Here is a 24361-nt window from a genome sequence, read left to right as displayed (position 1 = left end):
TTGAAACAACAAAGGTTTATTTCTTGCTCACGGACAGTATATATCCATCAAGAGTCAGCAGGGGTCGCTGCTCCACGTTGTCCTCAGTCTGGAACACAGGCTGATGGAGACTTCATCATCTGGAACGTCATGATAGGAAGGAAAGAGAAAGAGTAGTGAATCATGTACTGACTTTTAAGGAGCCCACCCGTAAGTGAAACATGTCACTTCTATGTATATTGGTAAAGGAAGTCATATGCCATGCCTCACTTGGAAGGGAGGAGAAGTACAGTCCAGCCACATGCTCAAGAGGGGAAAATAATAAACTCTGTGAAGCGCCATCATATCTACCTCTCATTGGATCCAGAATCCTGGATCTAGAATGGATCTGTATGAGTTGAGGCTCAAATCTTTGGGTTGCAAAAATAGAGAAACTCACACTACTTAAAGAAACCCCAAAATCCAGCAGTAGGTTGGTCTGTTTTCAGGTAAAGTTTTATCCAAGGGCTCAGTCTTTAAGATCTGTTCTCTTTCCATCTCTCAGCTCTGTCCCTTTCCATATGGACTTTGTTGTCAGGTGTCATAGTCCCAAGGTGCAAGTTCAATGGGAAAAGAAAGCCTCTACCTCTGGGTATAAATATCTCTCTTTATAAAGTTTGATAAAAATCCTAGGCCTCAATCTCACTGGACTAAATTGGGTCATATGCACATTCCTGAACCCATCACTGTATCCAAGGGGATAGAAGGTGAGTCAGGCTTAAATCATATGTCTAGCCTGGGAACCAGAATTGAATCAACTTCATTCAAAAGTATATAGACCAAGGGGAATGGAGGGGTGGTTCTTGAGGAAAATTCAGGGTGCTGAACTAGAATGGGAGTCTAAAAATAAAATAAAATAATACATGTCCACTATAGAAGATAGAGATGCTCCAACCCAATGGCTTTCTAAATGTTTGGTAAACATGCTTCAGACTGCAAAGCTAGGCTGGGGTTTTTATACTCTCTAATCTCCCTTTAAATTAGAGTAATTGTGCTTTGTTTGTTATATATATATATTAGAATCCCACATTAGATTTCTTTAGAACCAAAGAGGGAAATCTTCTGCTAAAAAAAAAAGAAGCAGCAGAAAGATTAAACATCACTACTCTTTGATCCAATATTGTCATTTTGCAAAAGAAGAGATGGAGATGGCAAAACATTAGTAAATTTCTCCTCATGTCTCCTCAGCCAGAATTAGTTACATGGCCACCTAGCTGCAAGGGAGTCTGGGAAAGGGAGCATCTACCAAAGGGGAATGGAATTATCACATTTGACCTAGACATCAATGGTTCATCCTCTAGGCTGGGCACATTGTCACCCACAAAACAGTTCTTTTGGAAAAAAAGAAGGAAGGAAATGGCTCTTACGTTGCTGTCAGCCATGCTGCTATGAGTCTGATCTCACTGACTTCCTTAAGACTAGGACTGGGCCTTACGCCTCTGTTTATTCCTCCATTGGTCTATGAAATTTGCCTGTCATGCCTTCAATACTTACAACAATCCTATAGGGTAGTAAATTACATATGGACTTTTAAAGTAGCCATATACAGACTGTCATCACTATGATGTGTTCCATTTTACAAATGGAGTAATTGAACTTCAGAGATGAATTGTGTACCTAAGGCCCACAATTGGTAAATTTTGCTCATCTCTTACTTGATAACTTTAGCACAGAGGTACAGAACACTGACAATGGAGGAATCTTTGAGCGAAGACTTTTTGCTACATCAGGACTGACTGTAGAAAGGTGGAAGGGAAAGTGAGGACGTGGGCATACCAGACAGAGGGAGCAGCATGTGCAAAGACCCAGAGACAAACAGTTTTACAGGTGTAGAGCATAAAGTTTCAAGAGCATCATATTAAGAGTTTGGACTTTGTATGGGGCAATAGAGTGTCATTAAGTATTTTAGGTAGTGGAATTATATCATTACCTATGCAGCCTATCTTCAGTAGGGAAAATCAACTCACTGCAGGGAGCAGGACTAGATCTGGGAGGCCACTGAGGAGGTGAGAGATAACAGTGGCCTTGATTATAGTGATGGCAGTGAAAATGAAGGAAAGTAGAGATTCAGGGAAAAAAAATCAAGATGTTGAATCCACCAAATATGAAACCAGATTTGGCAACTGGTGGTGACAATTTGGAGAAGATGGGAAAAGCTGAGGTTGACTCCAAGGTTTTTGATGGTAGTGTCATTTACTAAGGTGGCACGGGTGGGAGGAGAGCAAGGAGGTGCAGGAACCCAGGCTCCCAAGCCTTCCCTCTTAGTTACAAAGCACTCTGGATCCCCCATATCTGTCATTCAATACAGAAAGGTCAGAATTCGGGAGTAGGCTGGGGCTATTAAGGGAGTCCTGATGAAAGTGAAGTCCCAAGTTCTCACACAGCCAGCTCCACACCCTGCAAAGAGTACTGGGCACAGGGGAAGACTGCTCACTGCAATCTGGGAGTGAGCTACTCCCTCATCTGTCACAGAGCTACCACAGCCTTTACTCCTCCCTTCCATCCAAGATAAGACACCTGGGCCTCAGGTTCACCTCAGGACTGACTACCAGGGTTCCAGACACAGATCCTGACACAACTCTGGCATGCACTTTATTGTTCTCTCAACCTGTATCCTCAGAGAATCACTTGCTCTCACCTCATGATACTGAAGATACAACTCTGTGCCTGGCACAGTTTAAAGGAAAAAAGTGCAAAGATAGATTATTTCAACACTTTATAAAATCATCTTAAAATCTCTGTGGAAGAATACCCCCAAAGAGCTAAGTCAAATAGTTTTAGAAAACAAAAGCAAGGAGTAAGGACTGCCCTACCAGATTTTTTAAACTTATTTTGGTATCATTAATATACAATCACATGAGCAACATTGTGTTTACTAGATTCCCCCCATTATCAAGTCCCCACCACATACACCATTACAGTCACTCTCCATCAGCATAGTAAGATACTATAGAGTCACTACTCATCTTCTCTGTGCTGTACTGACTTCCCTGTGTGCCCTCCCATGTCATGTGTGCTAATCGTAATACCCCCTTTTCCCCCTTATCCCTCCCTTCCCACCCATCCTCCTCAGTCCCTTTCCCTTTGGTAACTGTTAGTCCATTCTTGGGTTCTGTGAGTCTGCTGCTTTGTTCCTTCAGTTTTTGCTTTGTTCTTATGTTCCACAGATGAGTGAAATCATTTGGTACTTGTCTTTCTCCATCTGGCTTATTTCACTGAGCATAATACCCTCTAGCTTCATCCATGTTGTTGCAAATGGTAGGATTTGTTTTCTTCTTATGGCTGAATAATATTCCATTGTGTGTATGTACCACATCTTCTTTATCCATTCATCTACTGATGGACACTTAGGTTGCTTCCATTTCTTGACTATTGCAAATAGTACTGCGATAAACATAGGGGTGCACATGTCTTTTTGAAACTGGGATCCTGCATTCTTACGGTAAATTCCTGGAAGTGAAATTCCGGAGTCAAATGGTATTTCTATTTTTAGATTTTTGAGGAGCCTCCATACTGCTTTCCACAATTGTTGAACTTCCCACTAGCAGGGTAGGAGGGTTCCCCTTTCTCCATATCCTCACCAGCATTTGTTGTTACTAATCTTTTCTATGTTGGTCATCCTAACTGGTGTGAGGTGGTATCTCACTGGGTTTTAATTTGCATTTCCCTGATAATTAGTGACGTGGAGCATCTTCTCATGTGCCTGTTGGCCATCTGAATTTCTTCTTTGGAGAAGTGTCTGTTCATATCCTCTGCCCATTTTTTAATGGGGTTATTTGCTTTTTGGATGTTGAAGCAGGTGGGTTCTTATATATTTTGCATGTTAGCCCCTTATCAGATATGTCATTTACAAATATATTCTCCCATACTGTAGGATGCCATTTTCTTCTGCTGATGGTGTCCTTTGCTGTACAGAGGCTTTTTAGCACAATGTAGTCCCATTTGCTCATTTTTTATTTTGTTTCCCTTGCCCGAGGAGATGAATTCAGGAAAAAGTTGCTCACGTTTATATTCAAGAGATTTTTGCCTGTTTTCTTCTAAGACTTTTATGGTTTCATGACTTACATTCAGGTCTTTGATCTACTGTGAGTTTACTTTTGTGTATGGGGTTAGACAATAATCCAGTTTCATTCTCTTGCATGTATCTGTCCAGTTTTGCCAACACCAGCTGTTGAAGAGGCTGTCATTTCCCCCATTGTATACCCATGGCTCCTTTATTGTATATTAATTGACCATATATGCTTGGGTTAATATCTGGACTCTCTAGTCTGTTCCACTGGTCTATAGGTCTGTTCTCTTGTGCCAGGACCAAACTGTCTTGATTACTGTGGCTTTGTAGTAGAGCTTGAAGTTGGGAAGCGAAATCCCCCCTGCTTTATTCTTCCTTCTCAGGATTGCTTTGGCTATTCAGGGTCTTTTGTGGTTCCACATGAATTTTAGAACTATTTGTTTCAGTTAGTTGAAATGCTGTTGGCATTTTGATAGTGATTGCATTGAATCTGTAGATTGCTTTAGACAGGATGACTATTTTGACAATATTAATTCTTTTTACCCAAGAGCATGGGAAGAATTTCCATTTATTAGTGTCCTCTTTAATTTCTCTTAAGAGTGTCTTGTAGTTTTCAGGGTATAGGTCTTTTAGGGTTAGGTTTATTCCTAGTCATTTTATTCTTTTTGATGCAATTGTGAATGGAATTGTTTTCCTGATTTCTCTTTCTGCTAGTTCATTGTTAGTGTATAGGAATGCAACAGATTTCTGTGTATTAATTTTGTATCCTGCAACTTTGCTGAATTCAGATATTAGTTCTAGTAGTTTTGGAGTGGTTCTTTAGGGTTTTTTATGTACAACATCATGTCATCTGCAAACAGTGACAGTTTAACTTCTTCCTTACCAATCTGGATGCCTTTTATTCCTTTGTGTTGTCTAATTGCTGTGGCTAGGACCTCCAGTACTATGTTGAATAAAAGCAGGGAGAGTGGGCATCCTTGTCTTGTTCCCAATCTTAGAGGAAAAGCTTTCAGCTTTTTGCTGTTAAGTATGATGTTGCCTGTGGGTTTGTCATATATGGCCTTTATTATGTTGAGGTACTTGCCCTCTATCCCCGTTTTGTTGAGAGATTTTATCATGAATGGATGTTGAATTTTGTCCGATGCTTTTTCAGCATCTATGGAGGTGATCATGTGGTTTTTGTCCTTTTTGTTGATGTGGTGGATGACGTTGATGGATTTTTGAATGTTGTATCAACCTTGCATCCCTGGAATAAATCCTGCTCGATCATGATGAATAATCTTTTTTATGCATTTTTCCATTTAGTTTGGTAATATTTTGTTGAGAATTTTTGCATCTATGTTCATCAGGGATATTGGTTTGTAGTTTTCTTTTTTTGTGGCTCTTTTCCTGGTTTTGGTATTAGAGTGATGCTTGCCTCATAGAATGAGTTTGGGAGTATTCCCTCCACTTCTACTTTTCAGAAAACTTTAAGGAGAATGAATATTAGGTCTTCACTAAGTGTTTGATAAAATTCAGCAGTGAAACCATGTGGTCAAGGGGTTTTGTTCTTAGGTAGTTTTTTGATTACCAATTCAATTTCCTTGCTGGTAATTGACCTATTCAGATTTTCTGTTTCTTTCTGGGTCAGCCTTGGAAGGTTGTATTTTTCTAGAAAGTTGTCCATTTCTTCTAGGTTATTCAGTTTGTTAGGATATAATTTTTCATAGTATATTCTCTTCTAATTTTTCGTATTTCTGTGGTGTCACTAGTGATTTTTCCTTTCTCATTTCTGATTCTGTTTATGTGTTTAGACTCTCTTTTCCTCTTAATGACTCTTGCTAGGGGTTTATCTGTTTTGTTTATTTTCTTGAAGAAGAAGCTTCTGCTTTCATTGATTCTTTCTATTGTTTTATTCTTCTCGATTTTATTTATTTCTGCTCTCATCTTTATTATGTCCCTGACATTGTACTGTATTATGTACTGACTTTGGGCCTCATTTGTTCTGCTTTTACTAGTTTTATTAATTATGAGTTTATACTGTTCATTTGGGATTGTTCGTCTTTCCTAAGGTAGGCCTGTATTGCAATGTACTTCTTGCTTAGCACAGCCTTTGCTGTGTCCCACAGATTTTGTGGTGTTGAAATTATTATTGTCATTTGTCCCCATATATTGCTTGATCTCTGTTTTTATTTGGTCATTGATCCATTGATTATTTAGGAGCATGTTATTATGCCTCCATGTGTTTGTGGGCTTTTTCATTTTCTTTGTGTAATTTATTTCTAGTTTAATACCTTTATCATCTGAAAAGCTGGTTGGTACAATTTCAATCTTTTGGAATTTACTGAGGCTCTTTTTGTGGCCTAGTATGTGGTCTATTCTGGAGAATGTTTCATGTGCACTTGAGAAGAATGTGTGTCCTGTTGCTTTTGGGTGTAGAGTTCTATAGATGTCTATTAGGTCCATCTGTTCTAGTGTGTTGTTCAGTGCCTCTGTGTCCTTACTTATTTTCTGTCTGGTGGATCTGTTCTTTGGAGTGAATGGTGTGTTGAAGTCTCCTAAAATGAATGCATTGCATTCTATTTCCTCCTTTAGTTCTGTTAGTATTTGTTTCACATATGCTGGTGCTCCTGTATTGGGTGCATATATATTTATAATGGTTATATCCTCTTGTTGGACTGAGCCCTTTATCATTATGTAATGTCCTTCTTTATCTCTTGTTACTTTCTTTGTTTTGAAGTCTATTTTGTCTGATACTAGTACTGCAACACCTGCTTTTTTCTCCCTATTGTTTCCATGAAATATCTTTTTTCATCCCTTGACTTTTAGTCTGTGCATGTCTTTGGTTTTAAGGTGAGTCTCTTCTAAGCAGCATATAGATGGGTCTTGTTTTTTTTATCTATTCAGTGACTCTGTGTCTTTTGATTGGTGCATTTAGTCCATTTACATTTAGGGTGATTATCGATAGGTATGTACTTATTGCCATTTCAGGCTTTAGATTTGTGGTTACCAAAGGTTCAAGGGTAACTTCCTTACTATCTAACAGTCTAATTTAACTCAGTATGCTATTACAAGTACAACATAAAGGTTCTTTTCTTTTTTCTTCTTTTTCTTCCTCCTCCATTCTTTATATATTAGGTATCATATTCTGTACTCTTTCTCTATCCCTCGATTGACTTTGGGGGCAGTTGATTTGATTTTGCATCTGCTTAGCTTTCCAACCCCACTAATCTCCAGAGCTCCATGCAATGTAGGTTTGTGCTTGCAAAGCAAATCTCCAGGGCTGGGTATTCAGCAGTCCCAGGCCTCCACCCCCTCCCTGCTCCATTTCTCTTCCTCCTGCCTGTGAGCTGGGGTGGGGGAAGGGCTTTGGTCCCTCCAGATCAAGGCTTTGGTACATTACCCTGTTTCATGAGGTCTGCTCTGTTCTCCGGGTATATGCAGTCTGGGGTAGCCTCTTTCCTGTTGCTCTTTTAGGTTTAGTTATATTAACTATATTTTTGTATTAAATGTGGTTTGGTGAGGAGTTCTCTGTCTCACCTCTCACACTGCCATCTTGAATCTTATTCTGCCCTACCAGATTTTAAGACATATTGTGAAGCCATACATAGTAAGACAGAGAGTATGGTACTAGCTCAAGAAAAATAGACCATGAGAGCTCAGAACCAGGTCAGTGTGTTTATGGAAACATGCATGAAAAGTTGAAAAGCCAGCTCAAAGCCCACAGAAGTGTATGTTTCTTGGAATCACCTTGTTTCCAGTCTTACATATGGGCACTCAATATGTGACCAATGGACATACTGGCATTGTAGGTGGAGCTAGAATGAATGACTTCCTAAAGCACTCCACAGACAGGCTTATACTTATTCTAATCAAATCCCTGGGACACAGATATGACCATCATTGCTCTACTGTCGAGGAACTGAGGTTTTAAGAAGCTAAGCCACTTGGTTAAGGTCACAAAGCTGGTACATGGCAGAAGTGGGATACACACCCAGCTTTTCCTGATCCCAGAGCTCCCACACTTTGTTGTTACTTCCTCAGCAGCAGCCCCATGTGGAGAGGAAGCAGTGTGAGCTGAAGCCACTGAGAAATCCCTAGAAACTTCTAGGAGAGCTTGAACTTAGTCTGAAATACAGTGGATTTAGATGGGAGACTAAGATGGATTGTTCTGAAGCAGAGGAGGCAGCTTGGGAAAGGGCTTGGGGAGTGACTGTTCCGCCAGTGTTACCACAACACAAGATACACATGAGGGATCTTAGGAGATAGGGCCATAGGAAAGTGGGGTCAGACTGATACAGAGCTTCAAAAAACATTAAGAAGAACTGGGACTTCTAATCTATTTGAACTGCAGCTTTGACTTTGTCACTCTCCTGCTCTATAACATTCCGTAGCTCCCCTGGCTGTGGTCTCCTGGTAATAAGGGAAGAGTATGCAGAAATAAGTCAAGGAGAGCATGGAGACAGAGAGATGTAATAGAAGGCTGGTATCGCAGTTCAAGAGGGAAGGGACAAGGGTGTGGAGGGAAGGGAGAGAGGAAGAGCATGCACTTTGGGGAAGGGCTTTGTAAGATGCTCTCCCTGTCACATCCTACTCCTCTCACCAAATTAAGGATCAGGGTCTTCCTGCTGCATCAGGTAACATTGCAAGCTTAGCAAATAGCAGGTACCTATTCTACTCTCAACAGAATTTATTCATGGATAGATAGAAAAACAACCACTACGTAGAGCAGCAAAGAGCAGCCAGCATCTCCCCATTACAGAAAATGAGTCGAATTTTCTCACTTCTGATTTTGGCACCTACTTATGCAAATAAACCTGTAAAAAGGTGATGATAGTAGTACTTACTCCATAGGCTTGATGAGGCTTCCTGAGATCATGTATATAAGCCATTGTATAACAACTGGCATACTAAGAGCTCAGTAAGGTAACTATTATTATTGACCTAAAAATAATTGTTTAGATATTATGTTAACCCTTGAACTATGCAATTAGCAGCTTTTAGCAGAGGAATTGGTGTGGGAATTCTCAAATGTCATTTGTTTTACCCCCAACATGAAGACATGGGCTTTATGACTAAGAAATGTCAGGAGATGAAATAAATTCCATTCCATTCAACCAAAAAGTTATAAATTGCTATTCCTCCTGCTATTAAGATTGCTAATTACAAATTGATGGAGAGATAGATGGACAGATGGTAAATCATGAAAGCTAATCATATCTTCTGTTTGAAGTACTGATAGCTAGAAAAAAAGAAATAAAAGGGGTAAAAAAACCCTGTTCTCCTTCCATAAGCCCCTGCTTATGTGACAGAAGTCCATGGTGTCACCTCTAGGAGTTTTCATTATTCAGCAGTTTTGGGAATGAGTGATTGATGTAATTAAAGTTATTGGTAAAGAAAGACTCAGTTACCAAGGAACAGATGAGTCAGCAGAAAGTTTAAGTAATGAAATAATGTTCCAAGGAGTGATTCTTAAAATAAGCTTTTTCTTTTCTTTAAATGTTTAACCATTGCTGGTCAGCAAAAAGATGTGAAGTGGTTAAGAACTAAGGAAAACACACTACATAATTCTAGAAATTCTCAGATGAAGTCATTTTCAATAAGATGAATCCATATTTATTGAGAAATAAGAGAATTTACATTTAGGGAGAGTCAACCATGTGCTTTAGTGGGCTTTGCTTATTTTATCTCATTTAATCCTCATTTCTGAGGTTGATTCTGTTACTATGCTCATTTTATAGATGAGGACATTGAGTTTCATAGGGGTTAAGGAATTTTCCCAATGGTGCACAACAGACAAATGTCACAGAGGGAGTGGAACCCAGGCAGTCTGGCACTAGCGGCTACCTTCTCTATCACCTCAGGCCTTGGACCTCTCTGTTCAGAGTTCTCAGTCATTTCATCTGGCTCACTAATTACTCAAGATAAGAGAGTGCAGCTAGGATTGGAACACCCATCTTTCTGACCTCAGACCTGTTTTAAAATTCTTATTTCTATGAGAAAGCAAAAGCAAGTACACTGGCTTGTGATCTATTCATTTGTTTTCATTTCCACTAACATGAATTGAATACTCAGGACATGTGAGGCTTTGGACTCTATGTTGGTACTACAAGGATGGTCAGGGCAGGGAGACTGCCAGGAGGATGTGAGGTAGTCCACGCAGCAGAAGACAAGGGCTCAGGCCAGAGCCGGGGGGCAGAGGCGGCTGAATGCAATCCCTCAGAAGGGTCAGTGCGACCTGAGGAGTGAATGCATGTGAGGCATGGGGAGAAGAGAGGGACCCATATATTTCTAAAGTCTTCCACTGACTATATGAGAAAGCCAAGAGAAGCTGATCTGGGCTTTGGGGTAAAGTTCAGAAGTGGGGGTGGACTTCAGTTTGGGACAATTTGAATGTGAGCTGCTTGCAGGTCTTCTGCCTGTAGATATGCTGTGGGTAGTAGGATGTGTGGCCCAGAGCAAGGTGGAGAGCTGGGCCTGGGCACCACACCAGATGTGCTACAGCTCCATGGAAGTTCATGGCAGGTCTTTCAGGTCAGGTGTGGGAGGACCTACCTGATAAACAAACTGTGCTAATGGGCTTCCACCCAGGGAGAAATGAGAGCAGAAAGAGGCAAGTCCAAGGGCAGAGAGTTGGGGTTGACTTTGAGTGATATTATGCAGCCAGAAACCCCTGGTCCCACTTATTAACCCTAAACAAAGTTGTCATGTGTCACTGTGGGCAGCCTCAGCAAGGAGTGGGGTGGGATGGGAACCTGCCACTTATAAGCAGCGGGAGAAAGGCGACATGAGGGAGTGCTGGGGCAGAAACCTCCTAGAGAGAGATGGCATCCACGCCTCAAGCCCACCCACTCCCAATTTTACTGAGAACTGAAGGTCCAAACTCCCTCTTCCCCTGCAGAAGGAAAGGAAAAGGGCCAGAGCCCTTTGTGGTGTCAAAGGGCATCTGGGGTTGTTGCTCTTGGCTTCCTACCCCAAAAAAGTGGCCCACAGACAGGAAAAAAGGGTTTCGGTCTTGAAGAACCAGTGGGACAGAAGGAACAACAGCTCAGCAGGTTTGTAAAGATCCTCCCATTTCAATCCTGCCTTCTCCAAAGTGCACGATTGGAGTGCAAGGGATTTATTATGAAAAAGGTGTGGGGGAGGGCAGGGTGGGATCAGGAAGGCAGCCATCCCTGGCTCTGTCACCAACCAGCTATGTGATCTTGAGCAAGTTGAGCAAATCAGGGCCTCAGTTTCCACATCCATAAAATAAGCAGTTACTTAACTTTCCAAAGTGTAGTAAGCACATTGCTGAGGGTACATGACATGATTTTAGGTGGGGGTGAAGAGATGCTCACTCCACCCATATAACTTTGAGGGCAGCCTGCAAGGCAGAAGGAGTGGGAATAGGGAAACCTAGGAGCAACCAGAGACCCTGCAAGATGCCAGTCACCTTCAGAGCCCAGAGGGCCAAGAACTTCATTTAATTACTTTGTTTTCCATAATAATCTTCTGTTGATGGCAGGTGATAATAGTTTTTCAGTGTTAATAGTAGTATAACTACTCCTTCCAAAATAAGTAAGGGTGAAAAAATTCGAAGGAAATGAATCTGTAAATTGTAGTTTCAATGGCCAGAGGTTATGAGAAAAATCTGGGGTATTAGTAAGTTTTAAGGAGCACAGAGCAAAGTTAGGGTTCATTCCTTACAGACTCAAGTCCTATGGCTCCTTCTCAGGTGTTCCTCCTATGAGTTTTAGGAACTGCCAGGCATTTACCAGATTAAAAGGGAAAATTAAAAAGAAAAAGAAAGAAAAAAATCTGGAGAAAAACAATTCCACCAACCAAAATAAACCAGGCCAATGATTTTTTTCTACCACACTCTTCATGAGAGCAAAGAGGTAGTGTTTATTCCAAATGAGCCTTTTTCTCCAACTTGCCACTAATCCACTCTTTTATGTGACCCAGGAAAATTGGTCCACAACTACCAATGAACATTTTTGCACATATGAGTATTTGGAAAAAGAGGTACCTATTACCACAGTGTTTGGATTTAGATGCTGGATGCAAATAGAGGGCAAACAAAACTAACAAACAAGCCAAAAAACCTTGTGGTTTGGAGCTAAAAAAAAAAAGTCTAAGAAATGACAACTGTGTGGGAAGTCTGATGCCAAACTGTGTTAGCTGGGAAGGTGTCTGGGAGACTGTGGAACTGTGAGGGTTTTCACAATCTAGGGCTAACAGATGTCTCACTCTGCTCAAAAGATGTCGAGATGCTGTTCCTAAGGGCCTGTGGGTTCCCTTGGGGACAAAGTCACTGATAGTTTTACATACACAAAAAAATCCCCAAGCTGACGACCTTGTATACAGCACAAGGAGTCAAGAAAAGGATGGAGGACAAACAGTCCAGCTGAGACATTAAAAAAATAAAAAAAATGGAAGAATGAAACTCAAAATAAATATATGAAGGACCCATGATTTGGGGCTTCCTCCTTCTTGAATCTTCATTTAAAAGAGTTGCTCTGTAAAAGGATGAACAAAGGAACATTAACTTTTGCTTGAATTATGTGAGAAAATTGTGGGTGGACAGACAGGAGAAAGGAGCAGGTCTTTTCAGATAGCAAATATTTAAGGAAGAACACCCTCCCTGGCAGGGGCAGCAGTCGCCGTTCCTCCTTGCTATTGGTGTCAGGGAGAGATGGCACATTCCTGGTTCCCCCTCATCTGTACTTCGGAGTCCTGAGGAGGCAGCCATCCTCTAGCAGCGTTTGAGGAGGGCTAAGATGTTTCCCAGCCCAGCCTAAAAATATCTCCCTTGACAACTTGTCACAGTGTCTGAGATTCCACCATTATAAATTCATTTCTCTCTGTTAAGGCATTTTGCTACCAGGAGTTCTCTGTTAACATACAGATAGCCCAGAGAACTTAGCTTGGCTGGGACCACAGAAGAACACAGCCTAGGAGTTAGGAGACCTGGATTTCCGACTCAGTTCTGCCTGCAAACTCACTGTGCGAGCTTGGGAAGTCATTTTCTGAAGCTCTCTTTCTCCACTGATAAAAAAGAAAAAGGAAAAGAAGACAGAAATAAGAGGGAAGACACAGTGGTCGGAGGGCTCTGACATCTCTGGTTTTAGGAGGAAGGATTTGTTCATTTCAGGGTTTGCTCTGGACAGTGTGTACTTTGCCACCATATCCAGCAACCCCTTTGGGCCCAAAGGATCAAGTCAGAGAGAATCTTACTTTCCCCCTCCTTGGGAAAAAAAATCCTGCTCCTCTCTTACTATCTGGCATCTCAGCAAACAGCATCCCCCAAACACCTGAGTACTCAGGCCCAAATCCTTGGAGGCACCCAGTACTTTTCTCTTCTCATACACTACACCCCAACTATCAGCAAAGCCTGTTGGCTCTACCTTCAAATATAGCCCAAACTTGACCACTTTTCCCCACTTCTCCAGCTACCATCCTGATTGGAGGCAGCAATACCATCCTCTAGGTTCTCCATCATCTTCACACCTGGGAATGCCTTTAAAACATAAATAAGATCCTGTCACTTCCCTCAAAACCATCACTTTTCTTCCTCCCTCTCTCACCATAAAACCCAAAGATCTCACCAGGAACTACAAGGCCCTCTGTAACTGGAATCTGGCTTTGCCTTAGCCCCATCCCCTCCTACCAAGGTCTCTTTGCTGTTCCTCAAACCTGCTCTTACCCCAGAATCTTTGCACTTGATATTCTTTCTTCCCAGATATATCACCCCCCAGATATCTTTATGGCCTAACTTCTTTCAGGTCTCTGCTCAAATGCTGCCTCCTAAGGGATGCTTCTCAGACTGCCTTCCCTTCCATGGCCTTACCATACTTAATTTTTCTCCTAGTACTTATCACCTGGACAATATGATAAGCCATTATTACACTCATTTGTTTATTTTCTGTCTTTCCCTCTAAAATGTAAGATACAGGAGAGCAGGGACTTTGTTTTGTTCACCATTGCATCATCAGATTCTAGAACAGTGCATTTGGGACATTACAGGTGCTCAATTAGTATATGTTGGAAGAAAGGAAGGGAACAGTGTAGGTGGAACTGCACTAGCACAGTGGCCAGCCCAAGCCTTCCACTGCAGAGGTCAATGCCAAGATTTTCCTGTGCTCTGTTTCAGCAAGGAAGGATGTCTTGGGGAGTCCAAGTTAGAGCAGATTGTTGAGAGAACTGGGTCTGGCAGCATGAGCTCTGTGAGGTGGGCTGGGAGGGAAAGAATCCCAGCTGAATGTATAAGTTCATGGGCTGCAGGTTCTTGATTGAGACCAGGAAATGTTGCTAAAAGACTCTTGTGGAGTCTGGAGAGGAAGGGTGGGTCATGAGTAGGAGGAACTCTGAACTGCCCTGAGAACTAACCTGAAATTCAGTTCTACCCCAAGGCAAGTCCTGCTGGCTTGTCATGCTCAGCTCTCACCAGGCCACTTCCCTGTCTAGCTGTCTTACCACATCAAGTCCCAGGGAGTGATGCATGGCCAGAGGAAATGGGGAGGAGGAGGGAAGTACGTAGTAGGAACATCAGCTATTCTGGCAGGATCCTCCCCAAGTCAGAACTCAAAACCTCAGTCTGCTGCCCACCCTCTTGCCCCCAGGCCTGGGCTAATGTCTCGCATGAAGTGAAGTCTGAGAGCATGACCCTAATAACCATATTGAAGAACAACTCTGTGCCACCCTCTAGAATCCTCACAAAACCAGGGGTGGTAGAGGCCCCATTTTACAGACGAGGCCACTAAGGTTCAGGGAGGTTATTTGATCTGTCCAAGACACCCGGATTAGGAAACTGCAGAGGTAGGACTAAGGCCCAAATGCCCAACCAGTAAGCCATTACCTTTGGACAATAGCTCATTTCTACATCTCCACGCTGCGTGGGGTGCCCTGGTCACACTTGAGCCCCAGCTTCAATGAGACAGAGGCAAGAGACTTAGCCACCTGGCTCTGGGCCTGCAGCCCTAGGAGCCCAGGTCTCCCCCTAGGGTCGAGCAGCCGGCCTGCAGAAGACGGTGGTGGGAAGGCTGGAGCTTGTGCCCGGAATCCGGCGGGGAGCAGAAAGCAGCTAAGGTGAAGGAAAGTGCTCAGGGCAAACCGCTGAGGAAACCTTTGCAGGCGCTAAGCACGCAGAGGCCGAACCCCAGTTGTGTTAAGCGCCGCCCCAAGGCCGCCAGTGCAGACCGGAGCTCTCCAGCTCTTGTTTGATGAGCAGCGGCCAATAAATTCATTAATCATCATTTTATGCCTCATCAAACCCCCTCCAAGCCCCTCCATGGGAGTTACACAAATTAGCCCCTGAAAAGACAGTAATTTCAGTATAGCGAGGTAAGTGCTTTCTGATGGGCTCCGCGCACAGAGCTCTTCTGACAAGCCAATCCATCAGTGCGTTGGGGACGGGGCGCTGCCGGGCCGCTCTGCCTAGCCAGGCCTCACCCCGCCCAGCCCTGCCCAGCCTCAGCTGCTCTACGCCTCCCAGCCGTGCCCAGCCTAGCCCCCAGGGGCTACCTGGCAAGGGTCTTGGCCTAGGAACCCCTTTCCCGGGCTTCCTTGCACCCACCTTCCACAGACTGTCTCATCCAGCCTCTTCACCCTACCCGACCTCGTTCCCAGCCCTTCTGAACAAAAGAGAAAGTTTGCTGGAAAAACCGAAGCCCAAAATTAGGGAACGAGGGTGGCAGAGATGGATGCACTGGAGCTTAAGTGCTGAACTCCAGCCCCGGGGAGGAAAGAGCTAGGCAATCCTTCCCTCTCCTGATGTCTGGATGTTGTGGTCCCGCGACCCCTTGAAATTCTCGAAGGGCTGTGTGTATTGCATGCTTACTTTACAGGAGGGGGGAGGCGGCAATTCATGGCTTCCTGCCTTTTCTGAAAAAAATCCCAAGCTCCAAAAGAGGGCCTTCTGGGAACAGAGAAGAAGGTCCTTCCATTTAAAGGGTGGCCCCACAGGACCCAGAGGGTGGGCAGAGGGGGAGGAGAGCATGTGGGCGCACCTAGTCTTTTTCGTGGCCCTCGGGTCTTTCTCTCTGAAACTGCCACCTGGTGTAAAAGACGACGCCTGGGGAGGAAAGAAAGGATTTTCAATCGAATAGCCGGGGCCGGTATGACTCTGGCAGCTGGGTTGTTGGGTAAGGAAGCAGAGGGGCACAAGTCAGAGAAAACTGGAGAGGGGTAGGGTATTTGCAAGCGCTAAGCCGACGCCGCGCCTTCTCACTTTCTGGGCCTGGTGGACAGAAGATCCCCCCGGGACCCGGCGGGCAGGACTCTTGCCAAGGAGGTCGACGAGGAACCTCAGCCCATGCCGAGCCCACCGGCCAGAGCTGGTTGGCTGCGGAGAGCTCGAGAGCCCAGCCACGCGCAGCTCCTTCATTAGCTTCCCCTCCGTGGCGCTGCATGCCTCGGAAAATAAGTTAGCAAACGGGGAGCCGTTTATCTCTTTTATCTTGGGGCCTGATCCAATTAAATAAGTGCACATTTACATTTGCATCCATCAGGCGGGAGCGCAGAGAGCCCGGGGTTTGCTCGGAGCAAATAAAAGCAGATTTCACTGCGAAAAGTGGCGTCTGGGCGAGCCAAGCTCGTCCCTGCGCCGGAAACGAGCGCGGCAGTTTAGGCGGCCTTGGGGACCTAAGGCTGGGGCCTGAGGCTGACAGGGGGCCAGAGACCCCCAAAAGCCAGGAGGGGCCCGGCCAGCTCAGGGGGTACAGCCAGAGCTGCATCTCTACGCCTGAGGCGATCCTCTGTTAGGCCACAACACGGCCCCGCCTTGCACCCCGGGTCGAAGTCACATTTAATGCGAAAACGAAAAAGATACCAACTCTCGCCTGGTCACAGAGGAGGACCCAGGGGGTGGGTCTAGGGACAGTCTCGCAGCTTTGGCCAGTGGGGGCGGAGGACAGTAGGCAAGCTCCCAATCAGGCCCGATTTTCTTCCAGTTCGTTCGCTGAGGGGCGCGGGATGCCAAAATCCAGGCCAAGGGCCCGCCCCTGCTTTCGCCCAATATCTCTGCAGTTGATACTACCCGTTAGCGCTTCGGGAGGCGTGACAGGGGGCGCTCAGGTGAGCATCCCCTGCTTTGCCACGCTGACCTCATTAAAGGTGCTTTTGAAATAGAAGAGTTCGAAGAACTGGAGGTTAGTTCTGTTTCTTTTTTCTAAAGATATCCAACCCACAGACCAAAAGATACAAACGATCTTGGAGGACGCGATTGCGTGGCAGACCCAATACGATAAACCGCAAATTAAACAAAACTTCGCGGAGCGCAGAGCCCTGGCTTGGAAAGGCCAGCAGGAAAGCAAGTGCACGCACCTTAAGCGGAGCCTCAGCAGCAGCGCCCTGCCTGAGCTGCGCACGGCTGCGGCCCCCACCTGCAGGCTGCTTCAGCTGCGGGTGTATTTTTCAAATGCCTGGTTTTCGAGGCTGTACTCAAGCTGCGGCGGGAATCCGTAGGGTTAAAACTGTGCTAGTCGCGGACCCTGTTGTCCAAATCTCTAGTTAACTGGGTCCTGGGACCTCGGAAGCAGCGAGTGGGGTGGCGGAGCAGTGTAAGTGTGACCCGCTTAGGGCTCAGAGCCAAGGCCCCGATGTGGGTGGTGGGCATAGCCGGGTCTAGCTTCACTCCTACTCTCTTTGAACCGCTTGGTGCCCGGGAACCAGTAGGCGGCGCCCTTCCTAAACTACGTCCGTGTCAACTACCTTTTGGGAGCACAATCACATTCCTTTGACTCTGGGCGCTTTGCAAAGCGCTATTCTGTGCCTCCACCCCAGTTGGCAGCTCGTTGTGGGGGACAGGTGGGTTGGGAGGCACGGCCCGTTCTAAAACCGCACGCACTACCCTCCCAGTCAACCTTCCATACTCCAAAAGCTGCACACCTCTCGCGGAAGGAGAAGTCCTAGGGCTTTGCAAACCTGGAGGCCTTGATGCGTACTCCGCATCCAGGCCAGGGAACAGTATTTCGGGTCCTGGCACCCTGAGCCGAGGAGCTGGAAACGGAAGACCCCCTTCCTCAGTCTCTCCTCCAGGCCGGCCTATGCGCCCTCGGGGATTGACTGGGCTGTTCGCTCCTGATCCGCAAATCCCATGAACTGATTCGGCCTGCACAGAGGAAAAAGGGAAGGGACTCAGCCCGTTCCCACTTTGGCCCTGCCTCAGTGATCCTGCCACCCCTGTTGCTGGGAATTCAGCGCCTCCTAGTCTCTATGTGCCAAGCTGGGCGCTCCTTGGGGGACTGGAACCCCTGCAGCCCAGCGCAGGTGACAAACGCCCGCGCAGCCCAGCACCTACGTGTTTTAGGCAGGCGCTGTCTCGCGCAACTTCTGCGCCCCAGTCCAAGCCTGAGAACAAACCTAAACCAGGCACGCGCCGGAAGTTTTCCGCCAGCGCCTACCAGATGCCTAGCTTTCGAGATGGCCCAAGATGGCTAAGCGAAGACTCGAGGAGGGGCTTGGGACCTTAAAGACACACAACTACTTCTGGGATTAAACGCGAGAGGCATTTCCTAAATGCCCGAGCCCCAATTTGCCTGGCAGGCCTCCCCCAAACTGAAGAATCTCTAGACACCAGAAAAAACAGTCTCATGAAACAGCTCTGGAAAGGAGAAGACCCCCAAATTGAATCGGGGGCTTATACTCAAGATGAAGTACGCAAATAAAACCGTAGACACTAGAGAGGCCAAGGACAGGAGGATGCGGGCAGGGGACAGCGACTCTGGCACCAGCCTTCCAGCCCCTGGAGCTTTCGCTCCCTAGCCGAGAGACTTCTTGTGCCGCCGCAGGTTGGGGAGAAAAGCCGCGGGCTCCCCGGCGCGCGGTTCCCGTTCCCAGGCAGCCCCGCGGGCATTCGGCTCCCAGTCGGGAGCCTCAGCAATCAGACTTGGGAGGCCTGCGCCATTTACATATGCCTGGTAACACAAGGAGGCCTGTAATTTTCTTTTTAAAATCATTGGGCAGGGTTTAGGGCCAGTGCTTCCAAAACCCCGCAGAGTTGATGTCGTTCTTAAACTCTCTTTTAAGAGAAGGGGAATGGCCTATTCTTCTGACTTTTTTAGAAGAGAAGGTGACTCCTGGGGCTGCATATTCAACAGGAGGGAAAAAGCTGATTGTGAACCAGTCTGTCGGGGGGTGGATGGAGGGGGCTGGGGCGCGGGGGGTAGGACAAGTCATCTCTGGAATTCAATTGTTTAAAAAAATCATTTATAATTAAAGGGACAAAATAAAATACGATCGTCTCATGCATATTTAATCATTCGCACTTCTAGCTTTGAAACCATTTTCCCTGCGTGAATTTTCTCACTAATTGAAACTCTTAAGTCGACTGCTGTTCGCAGAAACATCTGGACAATACAACCTCTCAAAGTTTCTTTCAATTCGATTAAGTTAAAGAAGCCCGTTGCCCGTTAAAGTAAAAGCTCCGGTGACAGTTGGGGATGTGTTTTAAAAACCAAGTAGGGTTAAAGTAATCTTGAGTAGAAATGCAAATACATGCTCTTTGATTTAACCCAATTAAACCGGTGTTATGTGCAAACACATTCTCTCTACACTCAGGCTTGGGTTTAATAGAACAAATGAAACCCCTCGCTGGAATATGTTTTTGCTGTAAACTCTCCCCCATCCACCCCACCCCCAGACCACCGAAAATTTCCCACGAAGTAAAACATGTCCGCGGTGCCACATCTCTGGCGCAAAATGGAGAAACGAGCACCCACAGAGTTGGCGGGCCTCGGGCGCAGGGCGGTGTCTCTGCCTCATTTGGGATTGAGACGCATCCTAACTTTTCATTTTGAAATGAAATATGAGGAATGAAAACAAGAAAGTAAAACCTCAAGAACTCTTTTGTAGCTATTCGGACTCTTGAATCAGAGACAAGAAGAGCGCTAAAGCGACGACAAGCCTGATCGAGTGAGTCCACAACAGCCTTATTGTCAAGGCAAATGTCCTCGAACTTTTGAAGGCCACTTGCCCAAAAAGGGGCCCGGGGTTGGGCATGATCTCTGGGTCGGTTCGGGGCTCCCCACAATTCTTCCAAGCGCCTGTGGCGCTCCCTCCCCCACTTCCGCCCACTGTCCAATCTCCAACTCAGAAAAGTGCAGGCTTGTAATTCAGGACAAGTGTGACACCTACCTGTGAAAGGGGGGAACCGTCCCCTAGCCGGTCCCGAGGCCCCAGCCCCACGGCTGCGCGGGGATCTACCGAACCTCCTACTACACGCGCTGTCGCGGATAGAACGTTTACTAATTTAATCAAGTACAATGAAGAGATCAATGCCCAGTTTTAAAGGGGTAGAGAAGACAGTGACTTGGGAAAGCCTTCTCCTTGGCATCTCCTAATGCTCCCCGCCCGCATTAGCCTACAGCACCTTTGAAATAGTAATAAGGGCTAAATCCGGCATAAAATCGAACTCATTAGCAAAGTTCACCAGCTGATTGCTTTGCATAAAACACGACACTGATTGGAAGTAATTAGGTTAAGCGATGGAGCTTGGGTGGTGCGTGTCTCTAGCTGGCTTTGCCATCTTTTCTCCCTTCTGGGCACACATTTGGGTCTCTTTCCTCCTTCCCCCAGGGTCCAATCTCCCCCTCGCAGACCACATCAGCGATCCAAATCTTCTTCCCGGCAGGGCCGGGTTCCCCCGGGGCTTGCAGCCTAATTATGGTTTCCCCCAGTACGCTGAGGTTCTGTGGAACCTTTCATTCCCCACTTCGAAAAAAAGTTGCAGTTTGCACCTTTTGTCCAAGGCGATGGACAGTTTATTGAGGTTTCTAAAAAGTAATGAGTGGCTCTGATTATGTTAAAATCTCTTTTAATTAAATATTTCGCATTTTACAAAGACGGCTGCAGTTTCTTTTACTTTTTAAATCTAAGAGTATAACCTGTTTCCTTTCTGTAATAATACTTCAGCTCATACCCAGAAAAATCAATAGGTGTAAAAAATTAAATTAACCTTGTATTTTCGAACTATGAAACACTTTTGGGGGAAACACAAATGTATATATTTATATTACAAAAAAACATTAAATGCCTGTACAGGTGTCTTAATTTCATAATTTACTTCAAAGATATTGAATTATCAATTTAAATACAAAAATGCTACATTAAATATACAGAATAAGATTTAATACAAATCCTTTTTTAAATTTTTCTTTTCAGTTGGTTAAGACATTTTTGTGTGTGTGGAGATGTTTACATTTTTATGTCACCCATCTCCATGAACTATAAACTTTTTAATAGGAGGGGTAATTTTGCTTTTCTCTCTTGTTGATGGAAAAATAACTGCCAAGGCCATGTTTTTTAATAAATTAGGAAAGTCCGGGACCGACGCAGCCCGCGTTAAATGTCGGACATACCTTTCTTCAATTCATAGGGAGAGTCTTTGCACAGGTCTAGCTGGGACTGGCTCCGCAACATTTTCGGGTCTTTAGCCAAAGCGTCCGCTCGGTTCAACACGGTCTGGTTTAATCCATTGAAATGCGAGCCCGGACCGGTTGTGGGGCCTGGCCCAGGCCCTGGATGGCCGTGAAGGTGTCCGAAGGAGCCATAGTTCGTGTAGCCGGGATAGAAGGGCGCCGTGTAGTACAGGGGTCGGGACAGCACCGTCCCGCCTGGAAAGGGACACTGCGCCGAGGGCGAGCGCGATGGCGCCGGAGCCGGCGACGCGCGGCTGCCTCCTAGGGCTTGCCCGGCTACGGGCCCGGGGCACGGTGGGCACGGAGAGCCCTCACTCCCGCCGCCCCCGTCCTTGACCTTGTCCGAGGATGTGGCTATCTCTGCCAGAGACCATAGCTTGGGCTTGGCGAGCACCGCCTGCGGCGGCGGTGGTGGCGGAGAGTGTATGACCGAGGGCCCGCCGGGACCTGGCGGCAGCTCTCCCGCGGCTGGGTGCGGGCCCGGGGCCGGCGCACCCGAGGGGTAATGAGGGGCCGGGTCCTCCGCCAGTCGCGCCGCCGCTGGCCCGCCTGGGGAGGGACCGCCGGCGCGGGGGGGCCCGGGCATCGCGTCGAGGCGGCCCTCGGATGGCGGCTCCTTAAAATCCGAGTCGCTGAGGCTGCCCTCGGTCTCCTTGCCGATTGGGGTGGGCGGCCCCTGCAGCCGTTCGCAGCCCGAGGCCGCCTTCTGCTCCACTCCTGCGGGTGAAACCCAAGCGGTCAGAGGCGCGAAGGCCGCGCGGGTCGGCACAGGTCCCTGCCTGCAAAGAACCCCTAGCCCCAACCTCCAGGCCCTGTGCGCCCCTCTCCTGGTCCCCCTTTTCATTCTTACTCCTGCTCAGCACACCCTTTCCCGCGTCCACCAACCTCCTTCGGGGCCCTCGGCGTCGCCCTTGTCCTCCGGCTTCTGGGGCTCATCCTCGTCGTTCTTCTCCAGATCAATGTTCTCCTCTTCCTCCTCGTCCTCGCTGCGGTTCCGCGGCGTCCACGTCATCTTGTTCTCCTTCTTGAGGCGCCGGCGCGCGTTGGCGAACCAGGTGGACACCTGGGTGAGGGTCATCTTGGTGATGATGGCCAGCATGATCTTCTCGCCCTTGGTGGGGTAGGGGTTCTTGCGGTGCTCGTTGAGCCAGGCCTTCAGCGTAGCGGTGGCGTCCCGCGTGGCGTTCTTCCGGTACGCGGGGTCCCCATATGGGTATGAGCCCAGGGGCGCCGCGTAAGGGTGGTACCCCAAGGAGCCTGCCATGCCCGGTGTATGGTCGTAGGGAGAGCCCTGCAGGGAGTAGGCAGAGAGAAGGTGAGAGTGGGCAATGGTCCTCGGTGCCACCTGGGCGACCGAGGCACAGGTTCCCTGGCCCGGCGGTTGTGGGCTGCGAGGTCAGAACTCTTGCTTCCCCTGGGGGTAAGGCTGGTAGGCTCAAACCTAAGGGCAACCCCTTCTCCTCAAAAGGCAGCAGGGGCGCTAACTCCTGAGTCGGTTTCTTCTGGGGCGCCTGAAACTGTTTTGGCCTCTCGGCAGCACCCTATAGGCCCCCATCTACCCGGTATGTCCGCACCCCATGAACAGATTCTGCCACCGGGGACAGGCCCTCCACCCGGAGAGAGGCCTAGGCAACGGCGGCGACTCTGCGCTTGGCGCCCTGGTGGCTGCATGTTAGGCACAAGGGGGGAGAACAAGGGAAATCAAGGCATTCTCCACAACCCCCAAAGAAAGGCAAACCCAAAGCTAAGCTTTGCCCCGGCACGTTCACCCCTCCAAAAATGTCACCCCAAACCAAAGCTACAGCGCTTTTCCTGAAAGTGCACCCGGCCGAAAAATCCCGGATACACCGCAGCTCCGCCGACTTTTCAGAAATGTAATACCTCCAAATCGGATTGCGAAGATAGGATTACGGATTTGTAACATTTTGGAGGACTAATTAAAGGTGAGGCCAAACACATTTACATACTTAGCACTCTTCTACTCAGATTTTTGGTCTATTTCTTTTGAGCTACTTTTCCAATATGGCAAAACCAAGAAAATAAAATGAAATAAAATTTTCAGGGCGGCCTGTAGCTCACGTTTGAACCAAATGCTGCGACCTCTCCCTGAAAAACGCCTTTTCCGCCAGCTCAGTGATCTGAGCAAGACGAGGCTCTCCTCTACCAGCAACTCCTGAGCCCGAAGCCAGGCGAAGCCGAGTAAGACAATCGCCCAAGTTTGCAGAGGCCGCCAAGCTTGGCGGGGGCAGTCCGCGGAGGCGCCGAGGCCCGTGGGCCCCGCAGTCCCCTCCAGCCCCGCGCGGTCGCTGATGCCTTCTCCCTCCGCGGTTCCGGTTCACTCACCACATATGAAGAGAAGGCGGCGGCTGCCGCCGCCGCGGGGTCTGCGCCGTACTGGAGGTGCGAGTTGTAGCCCGGCGAGGGCGCCGTGAAGGCGGTGGAGCCGGCGTAGGGCGAGAACGCTGAGCCCGACGACGAGCGGCCGAGCTCATCCGTACGGGGCCCCGAGATGACGCTGGTGCTGTACGCCGGGCACGAGTAGAGCGCCAGCGAGGCGGACGGCTGGTACAAGTAGCCCTGCGGGTAGGACATGGCCACACACGGGCATGGGGCGCGCCGCGCCGCGGCCGCCAACGAGCCGGGCGGCGCCCTGCGAGGGCGATCGGGCGGGCACCTGGCCTCCGGCTGCCCTGGGCCGCCGCTCCTCGGGTCCCGGCTGCCGGACTCGGGCCCGCTGCGCCTCCTCGCTGGCTTCCCGCGCCTCCGGCTGAGACTGCCAAGCCCACTCCTCTGCGCGTCTCGCTCTCCCCGGCTGGGTTTCCCCCCCTCCCTTGCTGCTTTTTCTTTTTCCCCCTCGCTCTTTGCACTGGGGGGCTCTGCTTTTGGCTTCGCAAAGGTCCTGCCAAGATGCTAAGTTGGAAATTGAGGATTCTGACGCCTTGTGCGCGCCTGAAGC

The 24361-nt window shown here is 47.4% G+C and overlaps 1 protein-coding gene across 2 annotated transcripts; it reads right to left on the bottom strand.

Moving 5' to 3' along the window:
• On the bottom strand, nucleotides 1-24361 carry IRX5 (iroquois homeobox 5). 2 transcript variants are annotated; one of them, XM_037001465.2, is made up of 4 exons: nucleotides 23749-24361; nucleotides 22291-22696; nucleotides 21346-22122; nucleotides 1-119 (listed from the first exon to the last, which is right to left on the bottom strand). In XM_037001465.2, the coding sequence occupies exons 1-4, from the start codon at nucleotides 23995-23997 to the stop codon at nucleotides 55-57; spliced, it is 1497 nt and encodes a 498-aa protein (XP_036857360.1). In that variant the 5' UTR covers nucleotides 23998-24361; the 3' UTR covers nucleotides 1-54. The 2 variants fall into 2 exon arrangements, with proteins under 2 accessions (XP_036857360.1, XP_017528326.2); XM_017672837.3 differs by lacking the exon at nucleotides 1-119 and having other exon boundaries at nucleotides 21026-22122; nucleotides 23749-24355.

This window comes from Manis javanica, chromosome 17 (assembly GCF_040802235.1).
Source record: "Manis javanica isolate MJ-LG chromosome 17, MJ_LKY, whole genome shotgun sequence".
In the NCBI taxonomy this organism is placed as follows: domain Eukaryota; kingdom Metazoa; phylum Chordata; class Mammalia; order Pholidota; family Manidae; genus Manis; species Manis javanica.
Note: the sequence above shows the minus strand (reverse complement) of the source record. Positions and strands in the feature narration are given on the sequence as shown.

Coding starts and splice junctions, on each gene's coding strand:
- IRX5 (XM_037001465.2), bottom strand. CDS start 23,997: ATGTCCTACCCGCAGGGCTACTTGTACCAGCCGTCCGCCTCGCTGGCG. Junction 22,697..23,748: donor CCGCCTTCTCTTCATATGTG/GTGAGTGAACCG, acceptor TACTCCCTGCAG/GGCTCTCCCTACGACCATAC. Junction 120..21,345: donor TCCCTATGAATTGAAGAAAG/GTATGTCCGACA, acceptor ATGACGTTCCAG/ATGATGAAGTCTCCATCAGC.